Source organism: Eriocheir sinensis, chromosome 35 (assembly GCF_024679095.1).
Source record: "Eriocheir sinensis breed Jianghai 21 chromosome 35, ASM2467909v1, whole genome shotgun sequence".
Classification (NCBI taxonomy): domain Eukaryota; kingdom Metazoa; phylum Arthropoda; class Malacostraca; order Decapoda; family Varunidae; genus Eriocheir; species Eriocheir sinensis.
In genome coordinates, this window is record NC_066543.1 from 16,264,611 (window position 1) to 16,292,175 (window position 27,565).

Sequence of the window (27,565 nt, forward strand, 5' to 3'; positions counted from 1 at the left end):
TATATATATATATATATATATATATAATATATATATATATATATATATATATATATATATATATATATATATATATATATATATCTATATATATATATGTCGCAATCCATCCACCCTTTGTTTGTAAACAAATCCCGCGCATGCGCAGATTGGATGGGATGTCATGGGATACGCGGATGGCAGATGACACCACACCGGGTAAGACACGTAGCAATGGGTTTAAGTTGGATAAGTTCAGGTTCAACAAAGACATAGGCAAGAATCGGTTTACCAACAGTGGTGGATGAGTGGAACAGACGTAGAAGTCATGTGGTGAGTGCCAACACGATAGAAACATTCAAGAAGAGGTTAGATAAGTTCTTGGATGGGAGGGGTATGGGGCGTTAGTTTGGTGCCGTGGTCTCGGCGGCATGTTGCGCTGTCTCGCGAGACCTCCTTTCCCCTCCTTTTCTTGTTGCGGGGGGAGCTTGAAGGGTGGGTGGGTGGGGTCGAGGGAAGGCAGAGCCCTTCCCCCGGTTAAGAAGGGGGGGGGGGGTCGAGGCGGGGCGAAGCTCCCCCTTTTAGCTTAGGTCTTGTTGCTTTTCCGAAAGGGAACTGCCGCTGCCGCCATTAGAGGGTGGTAACACTGCAGCAGAAAATGCATAACTGACAACTGGGGCAGGACACTCGGTTACTGGAGTGAGCAGAAGCCCACTACTGCAGCCCACACCATACTGCCATGTCGTCGTGTAACAAGTCCCACCAAGCAAATAAAGCGACTTTGCGCCTGTGCGTCTCGTTCACGATACCTTACCAGGATTAAATAAATTAACGATCAATAATTATCGCTCAATTTTATAAATAAAGACGCTTATTGAAGTAACTATTTAGCAACGTGTATAAAAATAATTGTAAGAAGTCCGCAGTCACTTGTTGCCATGACAACGTTGACCATTTTCTTTTCTGTGATCGGTGATCGGAAGTTATTTTGTGAAGTTCCGATCTCCACAGTCCGATTACCTTTTACAAAGATGATCCAATCTTTGCATTCCGATCGCCAATTGTTTTTCCGATCAGATCGGAAGATCGGACGATCGGACTGATGATCGGAAATGCCCAGCTCTGCCACTAATATATCACTTTCTCCTCCTCCCCTCCTCCCAACCTCTTTCCGGGGACAGCGCCAGTAATGCCCTCCCCCGTATGTCACAGGTTAATGGTAAAATAGTCAAACATTAAAAGCTAAAACGTTAAAAGTCAAGAAATCAAAAAGTTAAAAAGTTAAAGTAATCCTTCGGGGTTCCGTCCTCCCAGCGCCAGCAGGGTATTTGGGGTTTTAGGGTGAAGGCCGCCGCAATGAACACCCATCCGCTCCCACCATAACACACACACATATACACACACACTCCGTGAGGCAACTGGTTAGAGCGCTGCTCTGCCAGGCTTCACGGTCTGACAGGGCGGCGGTTCGAGCCCGCTCAGGCCGGATTCTTTCCGTTGACTAGGAGTGGTTACTGTCCCTCCTTGAGCAAGGGGGATGGGGTGTGTGGTGTGTGAGGTCCTGGCAGTACCCATAGGTCGACGATAAGGAGCACTTGCTCATGTCGGGAGGGTACACACACACGGAAGGCTCCTCAACGACGCCGTTCGTAACGCCCGAACAACAAAAAACGACTCTCAGCCACGTCCTTCCATCCCGCCCGTGTAAATAGACACCATACACCGCAACAAACTCGTAACATTGAACCCTCCAGTACCACCACCTCTATTACCAAGCCTCAAGATAACCTAAGAGTCCTTAGTTTCAATGCGCGTAGCCTAAGAAACAAGTTTGATGAACTGCGATGTCTTGCTCTGACAGAAAACTTTGACGTAATTGCTATAAGCGAAACATTTATCGACACCACAAATATTGATTTAAGTTCCGAATACAACATAGATGGCTACAGACTCTTCAACAAGGATCGTGTAAACCGTAGAGGTGGTGGTGTCGCCCTTTTTGTCAAAAGCTATTTGCAACCCACTGACAAAACACCAAGAAACAGTAACGTTTAACATTTGTGCGTGCGAGTAAACACTGCAAAAGTCAATTTAAATATATCTGTCACCTACAGGCCTCCGGGGCAATCACTCGATGCCGATCTTGAAATGTACAGCGTCTTAAGGCAGTCACTTAATAACAGCGACTCACTGATATTAGGAGACTTTAACCTCCCCCATATCGACTGGGCGACACTGTCGGGTACAGAAGGTGAGTCCCATTGAATGATCGAATTTTTAGAGGAAAATTATCTAAGCCAAATGGTTTCTGAACCAACTCGACAAAATAACATACTTGACCTTGTTATAACGACCCAAGATAACCTAGTCAGTAATGTCACGGTAGGAGAACACCTCGGTTCCTGCGATCATAAACTAGTGCGCGTTGACATTAGAGCTCAAACATCGGTGACTGAAAATAAAGGTGCCCAATTTCAAAAGAGCCAACTTCGTAGAAATCCGACGAAAACTAATGGATATGCAACTATCAGATGACGGCAATGTAGAGGACGCCTGGCTAAGCTTTAAAAATCACTTACTCACTCAGCAGGACACATTTGTCCCCTTGTGCGAGAAGCGAATTAACACTAATAAAAGCCCACCTTGGTTTAATAGCGAAATTAAACACTCAGTCAAGGAGAGAAAATTGTTTTACAGGTTAAAGAAAGAACAAAGCACGCCCGAAAACATTAGACTCTACAATGATGCCAGGCGACGAGTAAACAGATTAGTGCGTCAGGCAAAGCGTAGATATGAAGAAAATATTGCAGCCATCTGTAAAAATAATCCGAAATCCTTCTTCAGTTACATAAACAACAGAAAGGCGATCAGAAGTGGAATTGGACCCTTAACAAACAGCGACGGTGCACTAGTGACTGACAGCCAACACGTTGCAAACCTATTAAACAATTACTTTTCCTCGGTGTTTAATACTAGCAGTCGTCCCACCACTACCACCAACACCAGTACTAATGTAAATCCCGAGCATGCATTGCCTAACTTTGAAATAAAACCCGATGAAGTCCTTAAAGCCCTCAACTCACTTAAAACAAATAAAAGTCCTGGATCTGACAAAATAATTATATCCAACTCTGCTGAAAGAAACAAAGAGCGAAATACTCTCCTCCCTCACAACCGTATTCAATATGTCCTTGCGACAAGGCATCGTCCCTTCAGATTGGAAAAACGCTAACGTGACACCGATTTTTAAGAAAGGAGACAAAAAAGTACCAGGTAATTACAGGCCCATTAGTCTAACTTCGGTTGTATAGGTAAGCTACTTGAGGGCATAATTAGAGACAAAATTGTGAGTTACCTTGAAAGCCACTCATTAATTGGGGATTCACAACATGGCTTCGGAAACAAAAGATCCTGCCTATCAAACCTATTAACCTTTTATAACGACCTCTTCACTGTTTATGACGTTACCAAATCACTGGACGTAGTCTATCTTGATTTCCAGAAAGCGTTTGATAAAGTCCCACATCATAAATTACTTTACAAATTAAAGCAAATAGGTATTGACGGTCAAGTAAGCCAATGGATCTCGAATTGGTTGAGCAACAGACAACAAAGAGTGGTGATTGACGGATTTAACTCAGAGTGGGCGCCGGTCACTAGTGGCGTCCCTCAGGGCTCGGTTCTTGGCCCAGTGTTCTTCATTATTTACATCAACGAAGTGGATGTTGGACTCAATAACCGCATTAGTAAATTTGCAGACGACACAAAGATTGGTAACTCGGTTCTCACTGACGAAGACAGGCAAAGCCTCCAAGAGGATTTGCACAAAATTTCAGCTTGGTCGGATAGATGGGAGATGCCCTTTAACGTAGACAAGTGCCAGGTCCTTCAAGTTGGAACGAGGAATAAGAAGTTCGATTACGAAATGCGCGGCGTTAAACTCAAAAGCGTTCAATGCGTCATGGACTTGGGGGTCAAAATCGCGTCAAATCTCAAATTCTCACAGCAGTGCATCGATGCAGCAAATAAAGGGAACAGAATGTTGGGCTTCATTAAAAGAAACTTTTTATTCAAGAAGAAAGATGTAATACTTCCGCTCTACAATAGTTTAGTCAGACCCCACTTGGAATATGCGGTACAGTTTTGGTCTCCCCACCATGCAAAGGATATTACTAAATTAGAAGGTGTTCAGCGTCGGGCAACGAAAATGATCCCTTCCTTGCGCAACAAATCCTACGAAGAAAGGCTTTCTACCCTTAACATGTTCTCTCTTGAGAAACGTCGCCTCCGAGGAAAACTGATCGAATGTTTTAAAATACTTAATGGTTTCACGAATGTAGACAGATCAGCATTGTTTATGATCGATGACACTCTGCGCACGAGGAACAGTGGCGTAAAACTCAGATGTACACAAGTAAATTCAGACTGCACCAAATTTTTCTTCACCAACGTTGTAGTGCGAGAATGGAATAAGCTTCCACCATCAGTGGTCCAGTGTAACACGATTGACTCCTTCAAAAATAAGCTCGACCGTCACTTCCTTCAACTTAACATCAACTAACGTAGAAATGCAACGTTTTGGAGCCTTCTGATTACTGTAAAATCACTTAGGTTTAAGGACAGACCACCTAGTCTGGACCATGGGGTCTGTGTGGTCTGATTTTCTATGTAAATCTATGTAAATAGTCGGCGACATGTCGGCGACAAATTCGCCAACAAAATTAAAATTTTAACGGTCAAAATTCGGCGACAATTCGCCGAACACCGCGAATTGGACGCCGAGTTGTCTGGGACATGTCGGCGACATTTCGGAGTCCATTTTGCATTCATGCACATTCGGCGAACGGCCGCGAATTTTGCATGCAACATGAAACTTTCGTGGCGGTCGTGACCAACTGTCAAAAGTCGCGCGGTGGACGCAGACATGTCCCCGAACGGCCAAGAACAGGCAAGAAAGATGCCGAACTTGTACACGACACAGGATGACTTGCATATTCGCGCACATTCGTGAACCAAAATTCGGCAGTGTATTTGGGGCTTAAGTGGCCGAGCATCGAGCATTCTACCTTGGTGGGTCCTCGTCGTAGTCCACACTGTAATGGTCTTCATTGTGGCCACCATGTATGATACTGCATCCTTATAGTTCTCATAATGTTACAGGTTGAATCAAATATAACGGCTGCAACCACAATGTTCTTAATTGACTTGCCTTACATCTCAGTTAACAGTATCATAAAACTGCCATTACACAGTGGACTGGACTGACCTCCGGGACCTTGTAATACCATTGAACTCGGATTATTTTTCAAAGCAAACGACATTTTGTTTTACAATAATACGGCAAGAATAGGGAGATTTAACAGGGGATGGTTGCGAATATTTGTCCTTTGTCTACAGTGCCAATAAAACCAGAAATATTAGTCGGTCTGCTATCGCTACCCCCTAACGGAGACGAAGAGGTCCTGGGCGACTGGTGTTTGAAGGAACCTAACTCTAGGGTCCGGCTTGAGGCTGACGGTCCTGCCAGGAGGAACGGAGAGGCACACCCGCTGGAGGACGGTGGTGGTGATGACGAGTATTTCCATGCGGGCCAGACTCTCACCGAGGCACTGCCGCTTGCCTGTCCGGGGGGGAAGGGGATTAGGTTATTGCTTCCTTGATTAGCACCTCCTCAATAAGCACAACGGCTGCCCACACATACGTACGGTTTAAATGATGGATTCCCTGGTTACTACTTTTGTTGGGCATGCACGTGTTGTGGGTTGAACTTCTCACGAGACTTTTCTCATGATCAAAAACAACAAAGTCAAACAGCTCAATTTAACGACCGAAAATAGACAACTGATCAAAATGCTAGACGTAGACCTGGAGCGTCACCCTAATCGCCCCGAGACCTTTACTCACCGACACCAAAAGGTAGAAATCCTTCCTTCTTGGTGACGAACTTGCCCTCGCTGTCCAGCCATCGCTCGGGGAGGAACTCGTCGGGGCTGTCCCAGTAGCGGGGGTCTCGGTGAATGGAAAAAGCGGTGCCACTAACCACCGCTCCCTGCCGAGACACGACTCATTGTTTTGCGGTGGACCTTCTTAAATAGATAAATTATCTGCACGAGTTTATGTTCTTGGTTGCTTCACATTTAGTAGAATGAGAATTAACTTATGCTCAAATGGAAGAGAAGGGAACAATGCAAAAGGTACTAAAAGAATTTTCACTCTTTAGGGAAACTACATTACCACAGCTAAAAAAAATTGTATAATGAACACCACCGAGTTTCGGGGGAGTGCCAGAACTAAGTATTAGTCATTACGGGATTTTTTCCATGTGTTAATGCAATTTCCTTAATGTATATATACACCATATGTGCTAAGTGGTAAGTGGTTCATTAACCCCTTGACTGCGGATTTCTTACTAGAAGACATTACCAAGCAACAGGAATGGAACAAAAAGTGTGTGCTACAATTCAATGAAGAAAAATGTAAAGTCCTGCACCTTGGGAAGGGATATCTAGCACACCAATACCACATGGGAAACACTTCACTATCCACTACAGAGGCAGAGAAAGACCTGGGACTAAATTATGTTACCAGGCTACCACTGAGGGCCAAATCCATGACAATCGCAGCGGACGGGTTAAAAGCATTTCCGGCCGACACGAGGGTGAGCGGGGTCACCTTCACGTCCACAGAGCGGGGCAAGGGCGTCAGATATAGGCCACATAAGTGGTCGCTGGCGCCGTGACCTTTTAGCTCATCGTCGGTGTTTTTTTTCTTGTACAGTAAACAGCTCAAGGGCAAAAAAAAGAAAAAAAAAAGAAAGTTGGTATGCTGGCCTAACTTCTCAAAAGGCACGGGTTCGATCCCCCGGTACTCAGTGGTGTTCATTACTGGAATTTTCACTCACTTCCTTTCAAATAGGAGAGGAGCAGTGCTGTGCGCACTACCTGATAAAAGTAGTGGCACTACCGCTACCCACTACTTCAGTCAAATTGTAGTGGCACTACTGCTACAGCTACTCATTTATAAATGTAGTGCACTACCGCTACTACTGCCGCCACCGCTACTTGTGAACAATAAGTACTGAAAAAAACATAATTCTCTTTTATACATATTGTTACGTTCCACGTCCTTGATAGAGTACTGAGTAAGTCACTTTACACTTCCTGTACGTGAGTCTAGAAGATTCACTCACCTCCCTCTGCTGTGCTAGTTGACTCACCCAGTTTTTACCAGTTTCCAAGGCTTCGTGAGCCGTGATCAGGAATATCCACGAGTGACTAATCGCTTACTGATTACCTTAGAAGATGTGTCCATGGCAAGGAAAGGCAGGAGCACACTTTCTTGACATTTATTGCGCCAAGCAGGAGGATACCGAACATCTGACTCTCGTTGTTGCTACCCAAACACTGTCCCATGCCTCGACCCTCGAGGCGGGCGACTGAGAGGATACTTAGCCCTGCTTTCCCCTTGGCTCTCACTCACTCACTCTTTACACAGTTTCATTTAAATTCAGTCCACAGGTAGGCAGCCAACCACACCTCCAGTCGCAGATTCACTACTGAGTCTGAGCGAGCGTTAGGTGACTGACAAGAGTGACGGGCCGCGGCTCAGCCCACTGAACTGTACACGATTCGTTCGCGTTTTCATCACGTACGTAGCTGGTCCACCCCGAGTAGCGAGTAGCGAGTAGTGACTAGCCCTACATAAAAATGTAGCGCCGCCACCGTCTTTGCCGCTCTTTCTAAAAAAGTAGCTTCGCTACTAGTATTGCCGCTACGCCCAACACTGGAGAGGACATGAAGGAATGGGTTTCTCAGTACCTTGGGGATGGTGTAGCCGCCGAGGGTCGTGTCCCTGCTGGCCATATGGGGCAAACTGAGGAAGAGGAGGGACGACATGCGAAGGACCTCATGGATGACAGCCTCGGTGTAGGGCAGTCTGAGGGAGGAAAGGAGGAGGTTCGAGAACCAGCAGGTAGAGTCCAGCAGAGAGTGAATACTTGTAACATCAAATCAAATTCATATAAGAACATCTTATGGTACGAATCCTAAGTTCGTTAAATGTTGTGAATAATCCGATAAAAAGTATACGCTATCCCCCGCAATTCGGAAGATAATGTCAAAATAAGGAAGGCTCGCATCACTAACGGATACGGACGACCGAGAAAATTAAATATTAAGATTACATCCACCGGCAGCAAGTGACGGATTACTCACCTTGGCTTGTCTTCCAGCGTGGCGAGGCGTCCGTCGGTGAGCACAGAGTCGATCTCCGCCTGTAGCTTATGTTGGACGCGAGGGTGATTGGCCAGGTAGTAAAATAGCCAGGTGAGAGTGGAGGTGGTGGTTTCGTTTCCGGCAATGAACAAGTCCAGCACCAGATGGGCTAGATCTCGTTCTGGAAAAGGAATTATGACAACGACTATAGTCAGACTCAGTTATGAAGTCTTGTTGGGCGGGGCCCGCTCGATGAGTCCCTTAGCCACAATGCTCATTCACAATATCAAATAGTACGTAGCTGACATATGAGCGAGAGAGTGGTGTATTGGGGGTGCTGCGTCAGTGCCATGAAGAGGTTCGGGCTCCACACATGCAGACGACCTTCATGATTGTGTCGGACTATATAGTTAGGTGTATCGTCGCGTTGCCGCGTCTTGACATCCCAACCATCTTTTTCCTTAACCCTAACTTTGACTGGTTTTGTAAATATAATAATCGATAAAAAGCATCATCCTCAAGAAGTGTCACAATACCCATTAATGAACCCCTGCGACATTGTGGAAAATGACGCGAAACTTACTGCTGCGGGTGGTGTCCGGGTCGTTCTTCTTTTGCTCCATCTCCATCAGGTAGCCGTCGATCAGGTCCCTGGGCTCGCCGGGGTTCAGGGTGGCTTGGCACTCCTCGATCACCTCCTTCAGGAGCAAAGCCAGAATCGTTATCCGTCTCTCTCTCTCTCTCTCTCTCTCTCTCTCTCTCTCTCTCTCTCTCTCTCTCACTTACAAAGAAGTACGCGAGGAATTTGTCCTTAGTGCGGCTCATGGTGTTGTATTTGATGAGTCGCTTGAACACGGAGGAAGGCATGAGGTAACGCAGCCAAGGCAGGAAATTCTGGAAAGACGCTCGGTCCTGGTAGCTCAACATTTCTTCCATGAGTTTTTCGAACTCCTGCATCATTGGGTCTTCGATGTCAAACTGCTTTCCTGCAAAGTATAAAAATGAGAACCGTTGGCTGGATGTATTTGTTCAAAACATCATACCTACTCGTCTCTCGTTTGGTGCATCTTCCCTTAATGAAGAGATGAAATAACAAAAGGAATATATTCCAGCGACACAAGCCTGTGCTGTATTGTAGACAATGTAGAGAATAAGTTCAGTATCGAGTCGCGCTCGTCGACTCACCGGCCACCAGCTGCCAAATGACGTTGACGATGGCCACCCTAAGGGCGTAAGGGACGGGCGCCGCCTTGCCCGCCTGTTTCTTGAAGACCTCCACCAGCCACATTGCCTGCCGCTGCACGGCGTCCACCAGCCTGGATTTTCCCATTCCCAAGTCCCGCAGCTGCCGCAGCGAGAAGCGGCGGTTGTTCACCCAGGTGTCGCCATTGCTTGAAACGACGCCTAGAACAGGGAACGGTTCTTAGAGAGTGGAAGACAGGCAGGCAACAAAGACATACAACAATTAACACACTGTCCGAAACTCACCTAAAGCCTTTTCTTCATTAAACACGAAGAGTTGCCATCTGGGTCTGTCGGTGAACTCTGGTCTGTTGAAGGCTTCGCGCAATAGCCGAAAGTCCTGCAGGAACACCATGAGCTGCGTGCCTATCCTCCACCTGCAAGCAGTGGCGGCAACAGTGAGCGAACAAACTTATTTCCTCAAGTGTGGGGAGAAGGTAGAGCAGGAATACAAGAGGTTGCCTTTGTTTCCTCTAGTCAGTTTTTAGATCCGTCCTGGAAATCCCTTTGAAGGGTTATCTCTTCGGGGCGGGCACTTTATACTATTACTACTATTATTACTACCACTACCACTAGTAGTAGTAGTAGTAGTAGTAGTTGGAGCTGGAATACGAGAGTCTGCCTGTGATTCCTCTACTCAGTTGTTAGACGATAACTTACTACTTCTACTACTACTACTACTACTACTACTAGTACTACTATAGTAAGACTCATCTTAAAGTGCGGCTGTAAGGTGCCATGTGAGGAATAATCCGGGAGTCTCTCTCTCTCTCTCTCTCTCTCTCTCTCTCTCTCTCTCTCTCTCTCTCTCTCTCTCTCTCTCTCTCGGCGTTACAGCCACGAGGATTTGAATGTACTTTCCTTCACGATATAATCTAAATATAATTGTGAAACTACTCACACATCCCAAACCTTCCAACTCCCGCTGACCATGATCTTTACATTTCCGCCCGGAATCGTGCCAAATCTATTCTTCGACTTACCAAAAACTCCTTAATCCATAGCAAATGTCAACACCAAGCTTTCTCCAATTCTTCCAGAGACTTCTGGCACTTAGCCAAAAATATCTCCTCCAATTTCACTTCTTCCTCTTTCCCGCCTCTTCTTAACCCAGACGGCAGCACTGCCGTCTCATCTATCTCTAAGGCTGAACTCTTCACTCAGACTTTCTGTAACAACTCCACTCTGGACGATTCTGGGCATATTCCGCCTACTCATCCCCCTCTGACTCCTTCATGCCTGTTATTAAGATTCTTAAGAATGATGTTTTCTATGCCCTCTCTGGCCTCAACTCTCAGAAGTCTTTTGGACCTGATGGAGTGCCTCCTATTGTCCTTAAAAACTGTGCTTCCGTGCTGACACCCTGCTTGGTCAAACTCTTTCGTCTCTGCCTATCAACATCTACTTTTCCTTCCTGCTGGAAGTACGCCTTCGTACAGCCAGTACCTAAGAAGGGTGACCGTTCCACTCCCTCAAACTACCGCCCTATAGCTTTACTTTCCTGTCTATCTAAAGCTTTTGAATCAATCCTTAACCGGAAGATTCAAAAGCACCTCTCCACTTCTAACCTTCTATCTGATCGCCAGTATGGGATCCGCAAGGGGCGTTCTACTGGCGATCTTCTTGCTCTCTTAACTGACTCTTGGTCATCCTCTCTTAGCAGTTTTGGTGAAACTTTCTCAATCGCGCTAGACATATCGAAAGCCTTCGATAGAGTCTGGCACAAGTCTTTGCTTTCTAAACTGTCCTCTTTCGGATTCTATCCCTCTCTCAGTTCCTTTATCTCCAGTTTCCTTTCCAGCCGTTCTATCTCTGCCGTGGTATCAACAGTGGTGTTCTACAGGGCTCTGTCCTATCACCCACTCTCTTCCTATTAGTCATCAATGATCTTCTTTCCATAACAAACTGTCCTATCTACTCATATGCTGATGACTCCATTCTGCATTTTTTATTCAACTTCTTTCAACAGAAGACCTTCTCAACAGAAATTACATGACTCCAGGCTGGAGGCTGCAGAACGCTTAACCTCAGACCTTACTATCATTTCCGATTGGGGTAAAAGGAACCTTGTGTCCTTCAATGCCTCAAAAACCCAATTTCTCCACCTATCAACTCGACACAATCTTCCAAACACCTATCCCCTATTCTTCGACAACACTCAGCTGTCACCATCTTCAACACTAAACATCCTCGGTCTATCCTTAACTCAAAATCTTAACTGGAAACTTCACATCTCCACTCTCACTAAATCAGCTTCCTCGAGGTTGAGCGTTCTGTATCGTCTCCGCCAGTTCTTCTCCCCCACACAGTTGCTATCCATATACAGGGGCCTTGTCCGCCCTCGTATGGAGTATGCCTCTCACGTGTAGGGGGGCTCCACTCACACAGCTCTCTTGGACAGAGTAGAGTCTTCTCATCAGCTCTCCTCCTCTTACTGACAGTCTTCTACCTCTTAAATTCCGCCGCCATGTTGCTTCTTTTTCTATCTTCTATCGTTATTTTCACGCTGACTGCTCTTCTGAACTTGCTAACTGCATGCCTCCCCCCCTCCCGCGGCCCCGCTGCACACGACTTTCTACTAAAGCTCATCCCTTTACTGTCCAAATCCCTTACGCACGAGTTAACCAGCATCTTCACTCTTTCATCCTTTACGCTGGTAAACTCTGGAACAATCTTCCTTCATCTGTATTTCTTCGTGCCTACGACTTGAACTCTTTCAAGGGGAGGGTATCAAGACACCTCTCCTCCCGAAATTGACCCCTCTTTCGGCCACCTCTTTGGATTCTTTTTATGAGCAGCGAGTAGCGGGCTTTTTTTTATTATTGTTTCCTTTTTTGTGCCCTTGAACTGTCTCCTTTGTTGTAAAAAAAAGAGCATAGCATCTTTGTTTAGCAACACTGTAAAATATGAATGCCACATTTCTTTATATGCTTATAAATATCTTATCCACGCGTTGCAGACTATACAACTATAGTCTGGCTCGGCTAAACGTGCGGTTGTGGGCGGGTTCAGCGTAGGGGATCCCCTTGTACAGCATTGCCGCGTGTCTCCTAGCCCGCAATGAAGAAATGTTCTAATATAAGTAAAACCATGGCAAATACGATCAGCAAATATGCACACACATTTAACCTTAGTATTATAACGTATGAAAGAACAGTTAAATTATTATGAATAAGATATTTATAAACATATAAAGAAACGTAGCATACATATTTTACAGTGTTGCTAAAAAAATAATATACATGTTATTGAGTTTCCCTTCCGTTTTGGGAGGTGTAAGTAGTTTCACAATTATAATTAAATTATATCGTGAAGGAATGTACGTTAAAATAAGCTGACATAAGAAAGAAAGAAAAAAAATGCATTCAAGGTACCGCCACCAACGTGGGGTTAAAAACGTGGCATCGCTGTACTTCCGGTTTATTCCTCACATGGCACCTTTTAGCTGCATTTTAAGATGAGTCTTATTTTACTACTACTATTACTGCTGCTGCTGGTGATGCTGCTGCTGCTTGTAGCCGCCGTCTATGGCATCGGCGATTGGGTTATGCACAGACGAATGGATTATGCACGGACGAATGGATTATGCACAGACGAATGGATTATGCACGGACGAATATGTTCACCCTGAACCAAGGTGGTTATTTTTTTCTTTTTCTTTTTTGTTCTTTTCTTCCCCTGACTTTGATTTTGTATGCCCTTTTTTTAGATTACATAAGGCTGTAGCACCCCCCTCACTCGTAGTTGCCAGATTCCAGGTGACTGAGTTACTTAATATCGGGATGGAGGATCGGCTTGTTGAATATAGTAATTGGCGTATCGACAGCGTTATGAATGTCAAAAAGATATTTTTAGAAATGGTGACAAATCAATGAATATTTTTCCCTCTCTTTGTACTATATCCTATTTATTTCCTCTTTTTTATGTCTAATTCGATAATGTTTATAAGATATTAATGTTGGAAAAGCTTTATATATCACACAAAAAAATCACAAAGACATGCATTGAAACAAAATAAATTATTGGAGAGCGCGGGACACACTCGGCCTTACTTGGGTGACTCATAATTTGAGCTGTCAGGCCTTCTCTATATCGAGACGGCAATGGTTATGCACGGACGAACGTGTTTGTAGCCAAATCGTGAAATGGATAAGTGGAAGGGTAAAAGTAGTGAAGTTGGGGGAGAGGAACTGTGGTGTTTTGGTGTGGTTTGGCTGCTCGGCGGACGAATATGTTTGCAGCAGTTGGGGACAGGAACTGTGGTGTTTTGGTGTGGTTTGGCTGCTCGGCGGACGAATATGTTTGCAGCAGTTGGGGACAGGAACTGTGATGTTTTGGTGTGGTTTGGCTGCTCGGCGGCCAAATATGTTTGCAGCAGTTGGGGACAGGAACTGTGATGTTTTGGTGTGGTTTGGCTGCTCGGCGGACGAATATGTTTGCAGCAGTTGGGGGAGAGGAACTGTGGTGTTTTGGTGTGGTTTGGCTGCTCGGCGGGACAGGAACTGTGGTGTTTTGGTGTGGTTTGGCTGCTCGGCGGACGAATATGTTTGCAGCAGTTGGGGACAGGAACTGTGGTGTTTTGGTGTGGTTTGGCTGCTCGGTGTTGACAGAGTGAAAGTGTTATGCCAGCCTTTTTGGCATCACGCTGTCATGTCGGTACAGAAACATAACTTATATAATTGTGAATATGTTTGCCATGTTTGGCGGTAATGAAATGGAGACAGGTGCACGGAGTGTATTATGATTTATGTAGATGAATATGCTTGTGAACTGTAATGCCATATTGTGAAGTTAGGAGCGAAGCGAAGCGATGGTGTGGCGCTCGGTGGTGGTGGGCAGATGTTTGTACGCCCAAGTTGTCGATGCAGCAGTAAGGGAGAGATAAGAGTGCTGCTGACTGCGGCGCCCGGGGGCGCCTGCATGAGGACCTCCTCTGACTGGGTGAAAGGCCAGAAGCAGGACAACAGAGTCAAGGGCCACACCCCAGAGGCACACGTCTCCACCTACGAGTGCAGCTCGGATATCGGGAGAGTTGACTGTCCCGGCTAAGTGTGGGTATCACTTTGGCCTGTAGTGTACACGAAATGACCTTTGTGTTGGTTATTCGTTTTGCGACGATAGTGATGACTACTCTGTACTGAGTCTGTGTAGTATGTGGTGATGCCGGTCTTGCTACTTTATAGGTTTGACCGCTTCTGAATAAAGGGAGCGAGTTCTACACAGCGTGTGTCAGTCAACTTCATCCCACCAAGGCGCTGACGGCGCCTACACTGCTATATTATCACGACCTGTAACCACTGCCCTTCTTCCACACGTGCTTATACCTACCCCCCTCTCCACACCTCTCAACACACACACTTACAGGTATATGTCGCCGTGCTTCTTGTTTAGGCTTCTCAGGTGGTCCTTGAAGGTGGGTCCAGGAAGCGGCACATAACCCACGAGCGGCAGCCCCCACCTACCTGTGGCCGCGGGAAAGGGGGGGGAAGGCAAACGTGAATGGATGGCTGGCAAAGGTGGCTGCGCAACAAACTGACGGATGATGAGACATTGTGTAATTGTTCTCGCTCTCTTAGAATCTATATAATTTCGTTATAGATAAACATTACCATCACAGACTTACATACTAGAGTGCTCGTCCCCTATCTCCCTGTCTTGTGCTGAGTGAAGCCGGCCTGGGGCCGTGGGTGTGCCCAGTTCATCCAAAATCGACGACGTCACACCCCTCACTCCCACCCTGTTTCCTGACCCCAACATTATTTTTTTAAGTAAATCTGAGACCACCATCATTTTCCTGAGAAAATTCTGCATCACACTAGCATAAAATTGTAACAATAATGTAAAAATACACATACGAAAATCAGAGTTAAATGAAGTAGGGAGTACACATTTTCTTTCACTTATTTCCCTTCAACTCCTTAGTACTCAGCTGCTTTCGTCGCATCACTTTTATGAGCCCGGATCCTAAATCTGCATGCTTTTCTGCTTCTGATGGTGTAGGGTACGTCACGAGGTAAAGTATACATAGGGTCAAAATTGCCTCCGAACATAAGTCGCGCCGTGACGGCGTTCATTCGCCTCGGCATTTGTTATTACTCAGACTCGTCGCTCTCACACAAAGACCGCTGTAGGGAGGGATTCCAGATTACTAGTAATAAACCCCGTTAACTTGTAATGGCCAGAAATGTGCTACAGCTGTAATGGTATTTTTCCCCATGTAAATAGAGTTAACGGGATGTTTGCGCAGCCATATATATGTACATGGGTTTCTCATGACATGTGAAGGAAAGAAGGAAAGGAAAGAAGGAAGAGAGAAAGGGAGAAGCATAGGAGGGAGAAGAAAGAAAAGGAGAGAAAGAGAAAAGAAGGAAGTAGGAGAGAGAGAGAGAGAGAGAGAGAGAGAGAGAGAGAGAGAGAGAGAGAGAGAGAGAGAGAGAGAGAGAGAGAGAGAGAGAGAGAGAGAGAGAGAGAGAGAGAGAGAAGAGATGGGTATTGAAACAGAGGTCCGTCGTGCGAGTCTGAGGCCCAGTCACACTGGCTTTACAACCTACTGACGACCTCCAGCGACCTGCAGGTCGCGGGAGGTCTCAGATGGTCGTGAGTGCGATCGTCATGTGTCTCCGTCCGCCGTGCGATCGAAAAGGACGGCTGGGGGCTTTAAGCATAGCTGGGCACGATAACAGAAAACCTTATTCCCGATAACCGATAACTGATAATGAAAAACCTTAACGGCGATAACCGATATTCGTTAACTAGAGATACAAATATAGGTGATAACCGATACCCGATATAAATCCACAATTCCGATACTAGCTAGCGATAAGTCCGATAGGCGAAAACGATACTATATTGATATTTCAGATAGAAAAAACATTGATGAATTCAAATTTTCATTATCTGTATTTTAGGAAACTTACAAAACCTTAAAACCACACGTTGACACGTACATATGGACGGTAATACTAGAAATGCCTGAACCGGTGTTGTGTTATTTGGCGTCCCCACCGTCAAAAATTGTTTACAAACACTGGTCTCTCGTGAACGGTGTATGCTCAGACCAGCAAGCGTAGACCTGTACAGTCTCACAAAGCTTTTAAACCGTAATTAAGAGTTGCTGGAAGGCTGAATCAGACATATAGTACCACTACCACCATCCTCGCTGTTTCCAGAACGACACTCTGTACGAGTTGTATTTATATGTACAGAGTGTCGTTCTAGAAACAGCGAGGATGGTGGTACTGTATGTTTGATTCAGCTTTCCAGCAACTACTCTTAATGTGTTAGCAAGCTTTGTGAGACTGTACAGGTCTACACTTACTGGTCTGACCATGGCCAATTCACGAGACCAGTGTTTGTAAACACAAGCGCCAGCTTTTGACGATGGGACACCAAATAACACAACACCGGGTGCCTTCAGTATCATGGCATGCTCACAAACGAATATGGAATATCAAATTTGAGGCTGTGAATATTCATTTTTGGGGCAAAGTTAAATGATTTTTCTCTATGATATATTGATTTTTGAGTAGCATAAAAAATAACCTAGTATTTTAATTTTCATGGTCTAAGTATGAAATCTCATCACCGAAGATATTTCATACCCCGAAGTTTTTTCATACAACACCGGGCCATGCAGGGAGACAACGTTTTTTTCTGAGGCGGAAAAAAGTAGCGATTATCGCTAGTTTGGTTACAAAAGTAACGAAGATACCGATATATATTTAAACAAGTAGCGGCGGATGTCCGATCGATGATTGTTATTCGATATAGTATAGTATCCATCGATCCAACCATGGTTAATGGTTCGCTTTGGTTTCGAACTCGCACTGGCTGACGACGACCCGACCCCTCCAGCGACCTGGAGATCGCACAGATCTCCATGGTACGATCGTCATGTGTCATGTGTCTCCCTGCAACTGACTGAGGCTGTGGCAGGTTTAAAACCTACTGTAAACCTCTCAGGACGCTGCCGGTCGTAGGTCGGTCGTTGGTTGCCGCCGGTGGGCGAAATGGCCTGGCTCTGGACGACGGCAAGCGGACCACCACCGGTGGCCGACAGTGTTAACTGTTGACCGACCGGATGGGATGACGCACGCGCGGGCGTCTGGTTGCCGTCAGATAGTAGGAGGTCGCTGATGTTCGCCGTCCACTTTTCATCTCTCATTGGCCTTGGTCGACGTCCGGCCTTCCACCGCACGGCGAGTTGTCAGCCCGTCCAAGCTCCGTCCCGACTCAACCTGCTCCACAGGTCAAGCACACGGCCAAATGTGTATGGGTCACCTCTGCCTAACCAAAATAAATTACTGCAGGACATGATGTGCACAGCAGTAACAATGAGAGTCTGTGGAGCTATTGGCTTTTATCCATTTCAAAAAGATCTGTTAATTTCATCTTCTGCTCTGTCCAGGGTGATGGAAATGCTTTAGAACGAATATAATGTAACATACATACTAACAACAGGTTAAACAAAGATTGCCTGGAGAATTTTTTGCATGTTTGCGGCACTTAGGGGGCGAGGGGGGTGCTCACAAATATCCGTCTTTTGCTGCAATGAAGCACAGAATACTTTCATTTCTTTCATTAGAAATAAGAATGAGAAATATGTAATATAACTGGGTAATAATATTATATACTACAGTGTAACACGTCAGCAGCAGGTCGTTAAGGGAGGTCGCCGTCCTCATTGCGACAGGACGCGCACTGGTCCTTGCCTGTCGGTCAACGGTCGGCGTATAGGGGGCGTCTTGGCCTGACTCCAGGTGTGAGGTCAAGGTGTGAATCTTACCATGGTCGCCGTCCGGCCACCCACTGAACGGACACTGGATGGACACTAAACGGCCGCCAGTAGCCGTTCGGTCGCACGAATACTTTGCCACCTATGTGGTCGGGGAGCGGTGGGTGTGAATCGCAGCATTTTGGGATCGCGGGTGGTCGTTAACAGGTCGTAAAGTCAGCGTGACAGTAGCTTTAGGTGCTGCTCTAAAACCTCCAGCCGACCTCTCAGGTCGTTGCCGGTCGTAAAAAAGGTTGCCGTCCGGTGGCCGAATGGACTGCGTCTGGACGGCAAGCGGACTGCCACCGGTGGCCGACAGGTGACCATTAACTGTTGAGCGGCGACCGGATGGCAAGCGGACGCCGTCTGGTTGCCGTCAGATAATAGGAGGTCCCTGATGTTCGCCGTACACTTTTTATCTGTCATTGGCCTTGGTCGACGTCCGGCCTTTCAACACACGGCGAGTTGTGCGGCGATCGGCAGTAGGTCAAACCACCCTTGCCCGGAAATGAGGTACATTCCTGAGCAGTGACGTCCCACGCCTCACAGCCCGTCCAAGCTCCGTCCCGACTCAACCTGCTCCACTGGTCAAGCAGTCAGTCAAAAGATTTATCCCCTAGTATCACTAGGGGAAACGGGCCCTTGTCCGGAGACGGCCCGTTAAGAGGGAAAACATTGCTCCCTCCCTGCACGGGGGAGCACTGGCCATTGCCAAACCGCTGGGTGCCGACAGACCGACTCTATCGGCGATCGAAATCTAGCCGATCAAGTCGGTCTTTCGACAAGGATTGGCGTGTTTCTTATGGTGAGGCACACGGGCAAATGTGTAAGGGTTACCTCTGCCTAACCAAAATAAATTACTACAGGACATGATGTGCAAGAAAATGTGTACTCCCTACTTCATTTAACTCTGATTTTCCTATGTGTATTTTTACATTATTGTTACAATATTATGCTAGTGTGATGCAGAATTTTCTCAGGAAGATGATGGTGGTCTCAGATTTTCATAAAAATGAATGTTGGGGTCAGGAAACAGGGTGGGAGTGAGGGGTGTGAAGTCGTCGATTTTGGATGAACTGGGCACACCCACGGCCCCACTCAGCACAATACAGGGAGATAGGGGACGAACAGTCTAGTATGTAAGTCTGTGATTACCATTAATCTTACACTGCACTTACCAGGAGGGTACTCGGAGGGTTTCTTCAGGGTCTTCCACAGCAGCAGCAGCAACACCCCCAGCAACACCACCTCCACCAGCATCGCGCCCCGGAGCTACGGCAGCAGCACCTCAGCAGCAGTACAAAAATTATCTTGCTTGTAGCTGTGGTCGAGGCTCTAGAAAGGATGTTATAACTATTTCTGTTACCAAAGTTTCTACACCAAGCCAGTAAATAATATGATAAAATAATCGCTCACTTGTAACTGCTTGTCTTGGTTTTGACAGTTTGAGGTAGCATACCCCAACGAAACCTATGTTGAAGATTTGATGTAGAATTACACAAAGAGAGAGAGAGAGAGAGAGAGAGAGAGAGAGAGAGAGAGAGAGAGAGAGAGAGAGAGAGAGAGAGAGAGAGAGAGAGAGAGAGAGAGAGAGACGTAGTAACTATGTACTAACTTGGAGAGATGAAGGCTACTGAGTGAGATTCAGAGTAGCGAAGATTGGTGAGGGTACGGCAACATCAGCACTGAAGTGTTACGTGGACTGTCGGACACATGGCAACTACGCGGACTGTCGGACGTATGACAACTAAACACACACAACAAATAATACAGAACACACCAAACTGTGTAGGATCGGGCAACATGATCTTTCAAAAAAAAAAATGGGATGGTGGAAGCCAATAGCTTATTTAAAGACCTGAAGCCCAACCGGAACCCTGGCTACGTGATTTTGCTCCTGACAGATCTTACAAGAAATTTTCCCAGTGGCATCACGGACTGGCTGGTCTGTCCTTCAGTATCTGGTTATCATGCAGAGGCGAACACTCACGATTACAACGCATTTTCAGCAAGGAACAAAATCCTACTTTCCCCCCAATCAGTAAAAGGCAGTAAGTTTGGACTAATCTCTTCAAATCTACTTTATGAGACTTTATATTGATGCAAAAAAGGAATAAGTTGAAAATTAGACTGTTCGGAACAGGAATTTTTATCACTCTTTTGACCCTAACCGTAAAAGCCAGTGGCTTAGGGACTGTCATTTTTACTTACATATTCAATATAATAATAGAATTTAGTTATCATAATCTAAGGTTTTTTATATTGTTAATTGCTTATAATATACAACATCGTGTTTTCCTTTACAACAATCTCGCATTAGCAATACTATTATCTTATGCCCCAGTCACACAGTCACGATCATGTCTCCCCGGCGGTCATGCCAGGCAGCTGGCTCTTCCCACTGTCGGGCCACACGCCGACAGTTTTGAAAATTTCAAAATAATCGGGGCCGTCCCCGACATCTATCACCCGCTGCGAATAAGCTACGACCGTCTGAACAACGTCGTAACAACGCCGTTTCGACATCGGCAATGGTAGGCACTCAAAGGAATCTACTTACGATGGTCGTAACGTACGTCTGGCAGCGCGACATTCCAAAACTGACCGCGCGTGGCCAAACGTCGGGAGGGCGCCGGGAGTAATGATCGTGACTGTGTGACCACGGCCTTAGTAACAGTAATAGGCCGCTTTTACACGTATCGACTTTTCGCCGTCCGCCGTCCACGACACGACGTCGTGCTTTCAAATAACCACGGGTGTCTATGGCCGCTTTCACACATACCGACCATGGTCGTGAACGGCTGAACGCCGTTCACGACCGCCGTTGTCATCACGGCGTCCATTTAAAAACGGCACGGCGAAGCGCCGTGGATGGCGCGAAATGTACACAGGAGTCAATGGACTCGTTCAGGCATGACGACCTTTCGCCGTCTAGAATAGACGGCGACACTACTAAAACGCCGCTTTCACACGCATCGACTTGTCGCCGTGCGCCGTCCACGGAACAATGTCGTTCTTTCAAATAACCAATGGAGTCTATGGAGCCTTTCACACCTATCGACCAACGCCGTGGACGCCGGAACGCCGTCCACGGCCACCGTTGTCACGACGGCGCCCTTTTCACGCCGTGGACGGCGTGAAATGTACAATGGACGCGTTCAGATAATTATGCCGACCTTAACCCGTCTCGACTTGACGGCGACACCCCTGATCGGCGGGCTTCCTCTCTTGCCTGTCGTGGAGGCGAGTCACTCACTCATGCCCTTGGTGATATAATGTTTTTATACTATTTACCTAAGTTCACACAGTGTGTATACAAGCTAGACGATTTTACCGAACACAATTAAACGCAGCAGTGATTGTAGAACAGATTTGCTAAATTAGAAATATATATATATATATATATATATATATATATATATATATATATATATATATATATATATATATATATATATATATATATATATATATATATATATATATATATATACACACACACACACACACACACACACACACACACACACACACACACATTCTGGATTTAACTTTCCGTGCGGCAGGTAAGCTCACAGCTCGCTAGAGTACGGCTGCCTGGGGAGTGAGAGATATCCCTAGTCGACGTTCATTAGTGATTGATTCTGGATTTAACCTTCCGTGCGACAGGTGAAAGGCGAGAGACAGCTGAAGGCCGGTGTCCAGGGGTAGGGAAGGCGAGGGCCCCGCCATCTTGAAGCCGCCCAATTGAGAGTCGGGAATGGACCCAGACGCCAGTGGTTAATAAGGGTCATGCCCTCAGTCATGAGTGCCTGAACTGAGCAAAGGTAAGGGCGAGACACTCCAGTCCCTGCCGCCCCCGAGACCAGCAGGCTTGTGATGGGAGTAAACGGCTCCAAAACCCCCCCTTTAGGCACGGCACAACAGCATATTGTGTAGCTCTCAGGCCTCCACCAAGTCAAGGAAATTGTGTCAAATGGGTAAGGGGCACCCGCTGTGTGGACGAGGGGCTAGCAGTGACCTCACCCCCCCTTTAGCTGTAACAGTCTGATCTTTCCCTCATACTAACTCTTTTCTTCCTATTTTGTTATGAGTGTTTTTTTTGTGTGTGTGCACGCCGGTGCAGGAAGTTGAAATCGGAGTGTCTAGCCAATCGGGCGGTAGCCCTGTGATATATCCCGACATGTGTTCATCTCTCTCGTGTGTAGCATTTATCGATAAGAATGTTAGGGATTAGAAGAAAGGTTTTCACGTTTGTAAACAACACATGCTACACTTCCCTCGTCTGGTGAGGATATGGTTAGAACCAGAGAACCCTAGACGACTTTTCTGGAAGAGGCTTACGCCTGTGACTCCAGCTCCATAGCCTCGGTCATACTATTTGGTGGGTTTTTTTTTGTGGTGGATATTTTGAACTGTGTATTTAAATTCTAATTTTGTATTAGCCAAAACATGCTACACTCCCATCGGGAGTGAGGATTATTGTTAGGGGGAAGGGAACTTGGGAAACAAACCAATAAATTGTATTCTGCCTATGTCCTGTATTAATGCATACAGCCTTCCTAGCCTACGGTGCAGTCTCGCAAACTCCCCCACCACGACCTCCGAAGGTAACCACGACCCCACACTACCAAACTTGGTACTGAGGATACCATCTACCTCAAGGAACAACCCATAGTAAGCTGGGGAGCAACGGACACTATCTACCAGGTGGGACAGTTGTTAAAGTCAAGTGTTACCTGGCCTGCCAGGGCAGGGAGAGTCTGGGGACTAACCAGTTAGTTTAGTTCCGTCCCACCTGGTTCATAGAACTGCTGTTCCTCGCTTACAGGCTTTGGGGGTTGTGCCATATTACAACCTCCTGGTGGCAGCTTACAGAGAGGGAACACAGCAGGGAATCGAACCCAGCCGTACACTCTCTCTGAGGTTGAGGAATAATAGCGTCACTATTCTTCCTCTTCCTCCCTTTTTTTTATTTTTCAACCTGTGATGGCCAGGGGTCGAACCCGGGGCTGTTACAGATGCAACACGGACAACAGGGAGACGAGACAGCGACAATGAAAATACATAGACGGCACAGGAGACACAAGACGAGGGGAGACGAAAACATTGCACACGAATACACTTAATGAGTCTGTGCTGCAGCGCCACATTTTCTTGGGTCACCGGGGAAGCAGAGCACACGGCTTTCAGCGGTGGCTGCTACAATCATATCTAGTACTCTGGTGGCTAGAGTCGTAACATGACTCCGGCTGTGAACAACTTCACCTCTAGTCCTACCAGAAGATTCAAAACGAACAGTTCTAGCGGTTTGGATATCTTTATGTCTTGCTGCTTGAGAGGTTGGGAAGGCAGGCAAGCTCAGGTCCAACAGTGCGTGGACTCTTCATGCATAAGTGGCCGAGCATAGAGCACTTTACCTTGGTGGGTCGTCGCCGTGGTCCACACTGTAATGGTCTTCATTATGGTCACCATGTTGTCACGGGGTAAAATAAAATTGTAACAGGCGTGTGCTCAAACGGCGGAAACTAGCCAACAAGGGGTTTGATCCCCGCGGCGAGTCAGAGACACACTACAGTGTACACACAACTTACCTGCTCAATCACACCCGTGGGGTTCTTATTTACTCCTTACGGGGCTGGAAGCACACACGCACAGGCAAAAGGGTTACTGATAAAGCTCTTGTACAACTATGCCCAAACTTTATTACACAAGGAACAAGACACAGACAGCTCCCATACATATACCCAGCTGAGCCTAGCGTTACTCGTGCTCGCACAAGACTAACCTGCCCTGGCTACACTAACGACTGGCTGCTTAACTTGGTGCGGAGAGAAGAGTAGAGGCTTGTGCAACAGCCCTGTTCGAGGTAGCTGCAGCGTGTCCTTCCTGCCGGGGGCCCCTCAGACGCGTGATGAATCTCTGCGGTAGGTGCGGCCTTCAGGATGAGGCCGCCGCGGATCTCGACGCACGGGAACTGAGGACGTGGGGCTATGTCCCGATAGAAAAAAGCCGGGATCCCCCACATTAGCAGAAGGAAGCCATGTGGTCGTAAGGCAGGCGAGAGCAGAAGAACCTGCCTTGTAATACCATTGAACTCGGATTATTTTTCAAAGCAAACGACATTTTGTTTTACAATAATACGGCAAGAATAGGGAGATTTAACAGGGGATGGTTGCGAATATTTGTCCTTTGTCTACAGTGCCAATAAAACCAGAAATATTAGTCGGTCTGCTATCGCTACCCCCTAACGGAGACGAAGAGGTCCTGGGCGACTGGTGTTTGAATGAACCTAACTCTAGGGTCCGGCTTGAGGCTGACGGTCCTGCCAGGAGGAACGGAGAGGCACACCCGCTGGAGGACGGTGGTGGTGATGACGAGTATTTCCATGCGGGCCAGACTCTCACCGAGGCACTGCCGCTTGCCTGTCCGGGGGGGAAGGGGATTAGGTTATTGCTTCCTTGATTAGCACCTCCTCAATAAGCACAACGGCTGCCCACACATACGTACGGTTTAAATGATGGATTCCCTGGTTACTACTTTTGTTGGGCATGCACGTGTTGTGGGTTGAACTTCTCACGAGACTTTTCTCATGATCAAAAACAACAAAGTCAAACAGCTCAATTTAACGACCGAAAATAGACAACTGATCAAAATGCTAGACGTAGACCTGGAGCGTCACCCTAATCGCCCCGAGACCTTTACTCACCGACACCAAAAGGTAGAAATCCTTCCTTCTTGGTGACGAACTTGCCGTCGCTGTCCAGCCATCGCTCGGGGAGGAACTCGTCGGGGCTGTCCCAGTAGCGGGGGTCTCGGTGAATGGAAAAAGCGGTGCCACTAACCACCGCTCCCTGCCGAGACACGACTCATTGTTTTGCGGTGGACCTTCTTAAATAGATAAATTATCTGCACGAGTTTATGTTCTTGGTTGCTTCACATTTAGTAGAATGAGAATTAACTTATGCTCAAATGAAAGAGAAGGGAGCAATGCAAAAGGTACTAAAAGAATTTTCACCCTTTAGGGAAACTAATTACCACAGCGAAAAAATCTTGTATAATGAACATCACCGAGATCCGGGAGAGTGCCAGCACTAAGTATTAGTCATTACGGGATTTTTTCCATGTGTTAATGCAATTTCCTTAATGTATATATACACCATATGTGCCTAAGAGGTTGATTAAAAGCGTTTCCGGCCGACACGAGCGTGAGCGGGTCACCTTAACGTCCATAGTGCGGAGCAGGGGCGTCAGATATAGGCCACAGAAGTGGCCGCTGGCGCGGTGACCTTTTAGCTCATCATCGGTGTTTTGTTTTTCTTTTACAGTAAAGGAAGCAGCTCAAGGGCAAAAAAAAAAATAGTTGGTATGCTGCCTTGACTTCTACTCATAAGACACGGGTTCGATCACTCGGTACTCAGTAGTGTTCATTACTGGAATTTTCACTCACTTCCTTACAAATAGGACAGGACATGAAGGAATGGCTTTCTCAGTACCTTGGGGATGGTGTAGCCGCCGAGGGTCGTGTCCCTGCTGGCCATATGGGGCAAACTGAGGAGGGTGAGGGACGACATGCGAAGGACCTCGTGAATGACAGCGTCGGTGTAGGGCAGTCTGAGGGAGGAAAGGAGGAGGTTCGAGAACCAGGTACAGTCCAGCAGAGAGTGAATACTTGTAACATCAAATTCATATAAGAACATTCTTTGGTGTCAATCCTAAGTTGGTTGTAAATAATCCGATAAAAAATTATCTGAATGATGTCGAATGAATGATAAAGAAAATACCATATATAACAGCGCATTCCAAAGTATACGGTATCGCCCGCAATTCGGAAGATAATGTCAAAATAAAGAAGGCTCGCATCACTAACGGATACGGACGACCGGAAAAATTAAATATTAAGATTACATCCACCGGCAGCAAGTGACGGATTACTCACCTTGGCTTGTCTTCCAGCGTGGCGAGGCGTCCGTCGGTGAGCACAGAGTCGATCTCCGCCTGTAGCTTATGTTGGACGCGAGGGTGATTGGCCAGGTAGTAAAATAGCCAGGTGATGGTGGTCGTGGTGGTTTCGTTTCCGGCAAAGAACAAGTCCATCATCAGAATGGCTAGATCTCGTTCTGGAAAAGAAATTATGACAACGACTATAGTCAGACTCAGTTATGAAGTCCTGTTGGGCGGGGCCCGCTCGATGAGTACGTTAAGCTAACCCTACACGATCAATATTATTGCGCAATATTCCGTATTGTACAATATTATTGACAGTGAAGGGGCGGTATTGAAGAATGACACAATATATTGAAGACATCAAAAAGAGTTTGATATTTTATTGCACAATACGAATATATTGAGTAGTGTGAGGGTAATATTGCGCAATTCCGATTAAACCAACATCAATGTCCGTCATGCTGTCTCTCTGAAATCCTTCACACGACTGCCGATATTGCGCAATAATATAGAGCTGTGTAGGGGTAAACAAATATTGCACAATAAAAATGAGTCAATATATTGTGCCAATAATATTGATCGTGTAGGGTCCACTTTAGCCACAATGCTGCCAAATCTTATTTGATTAATGAATACAGAATATTGGATCCACAATATCAAACAGTACGTAGCTGACATATGAGCGAGAGAGTGGAGTATTGGGGGTGCTGCGTCAGTGCCATGAAGAGGTTCGGGCTCCACACATGCAGACGACCTTCATGATTGTGTCGGACTATATAGTTAGGTGTATCGTCGCGTTGCCGCGTCTTGACATCCCAACCATCTTTTTCCTTAACCCTAACTTTGACTGGTTTTGTAAATATAATAATCGATAAATAGCATCATCCTCAAGAAGTGTCACAACACCCATTAGTGAACCCCTGCGACATTGTGGAAAATGACGCGAAACTTACTGCTGCGGGTGGTGTCCGGGTCGTTCTTCTTTTGCTCCATCTCCATCAGGTAGCCGTCGATCAGGTCCCTGGGCTCGCCGGGGTTTAGGGTGGCTTGGTGCTCCTCGATCACCTCCTTCAGGAGCAAAGCCAGAATCGTTATCCGTTTCTCTCTCTCTCTCTCTCTCTCTCTCTCTCTCTCTCTCTCTCTCTCTCTCTCTCTCTCTCTCTCTCTCTTACTTACAAAGAAGTACGTGAGGAATTTGTCCTTGGTGTGGATCATGGTGTTGTATTTGATGAGTCGCTTGAACACGGAGGAAGGCATGAGGTAACGCAGCCAAGGCAGGAAATCCTGGATAGACATTCGGTCCTGGCTGCTCATCGTTTCTTCCATGAGTTTTTCGAACTCCTGCATCTTTGGGTCTTCGATGTCAAACTGCTTTCCTGCAAAGTATAAAAATGAGAACCGTTGGCTGGAT

The 27,565-nt window shown here is 46.4% G+C and overlaps 1 protein-coding gene across 6 annotated transcripts in view; it reads right to left on the reverse strand.

Annotated features, from left to right (window-relative positions):
• Nucleotides 1–4,027: 4,027 nt before the first annotated feature.
• LOC127007502 (cytochrome P450 2L1-like) overlaps nt 4,028–27,565 on the reverse strand; it is a 31,421-nt gene continuing 7,883 nt past the window's right edge. The window contains exons 1-11 of one of the 6 annotated variants that reach the window (XM_050878601.1): nt 19,823–19,977; nt 19,386–19,542; nt 14,797–14,896; nt 9,681–9,811; nt 9,378–9,596; nt 8,979–9,178; nt 8,776–8,890; nt 8,193–8,373; nt 7,797–7,914; nt 5,884–6,028; nt 4,028–5,599 (exon numbers count right to left, since the gene is read on the reverse strand). In XM_050878601.1, the coding sequence (XP_050734558.1) occupies nt 5,415–5,599; nt 5,884–6,028; nt 7,797–7,914; nt 8,193–8,373; nt 8,776–8,890; nt 8,979–9,178; nt 9,378–9,596; nt 9,681–9,811; nt 14,797–14,896; nt 19,386–19,467 (1,476 nt within the window). In that variant the 5' untranslated portion in view covers nt 19,468–19,542; nt 19,823–19,977 and the 3' untranslated portion in view covers nt 4,028–5,414. Of the gene's footprint in view, nt 5,600–5,883; nt 6,029–7,796; nt 7,915–8,192; nt 8,374–8,775; nt 8,891–8,978; nt 9,179–9,377; nt 9,597–9,680; nt 9,812–14,796; nt 14,897–19,385; nt 19,596–19,822; nt 19,978–23,889; nt 24,633–24,916; nt 25,062–25,703; nt 25,822–26,146; nt 26,328–27,107; nt 27,223–27,330; nt 27,531–27,565 lie in introns of those variants that run through there. The other 5 variants (XM_050878603.1, XM_050878605.1, XM_050878602.1 and 2 more) reach the window with 5 other exon arrangements.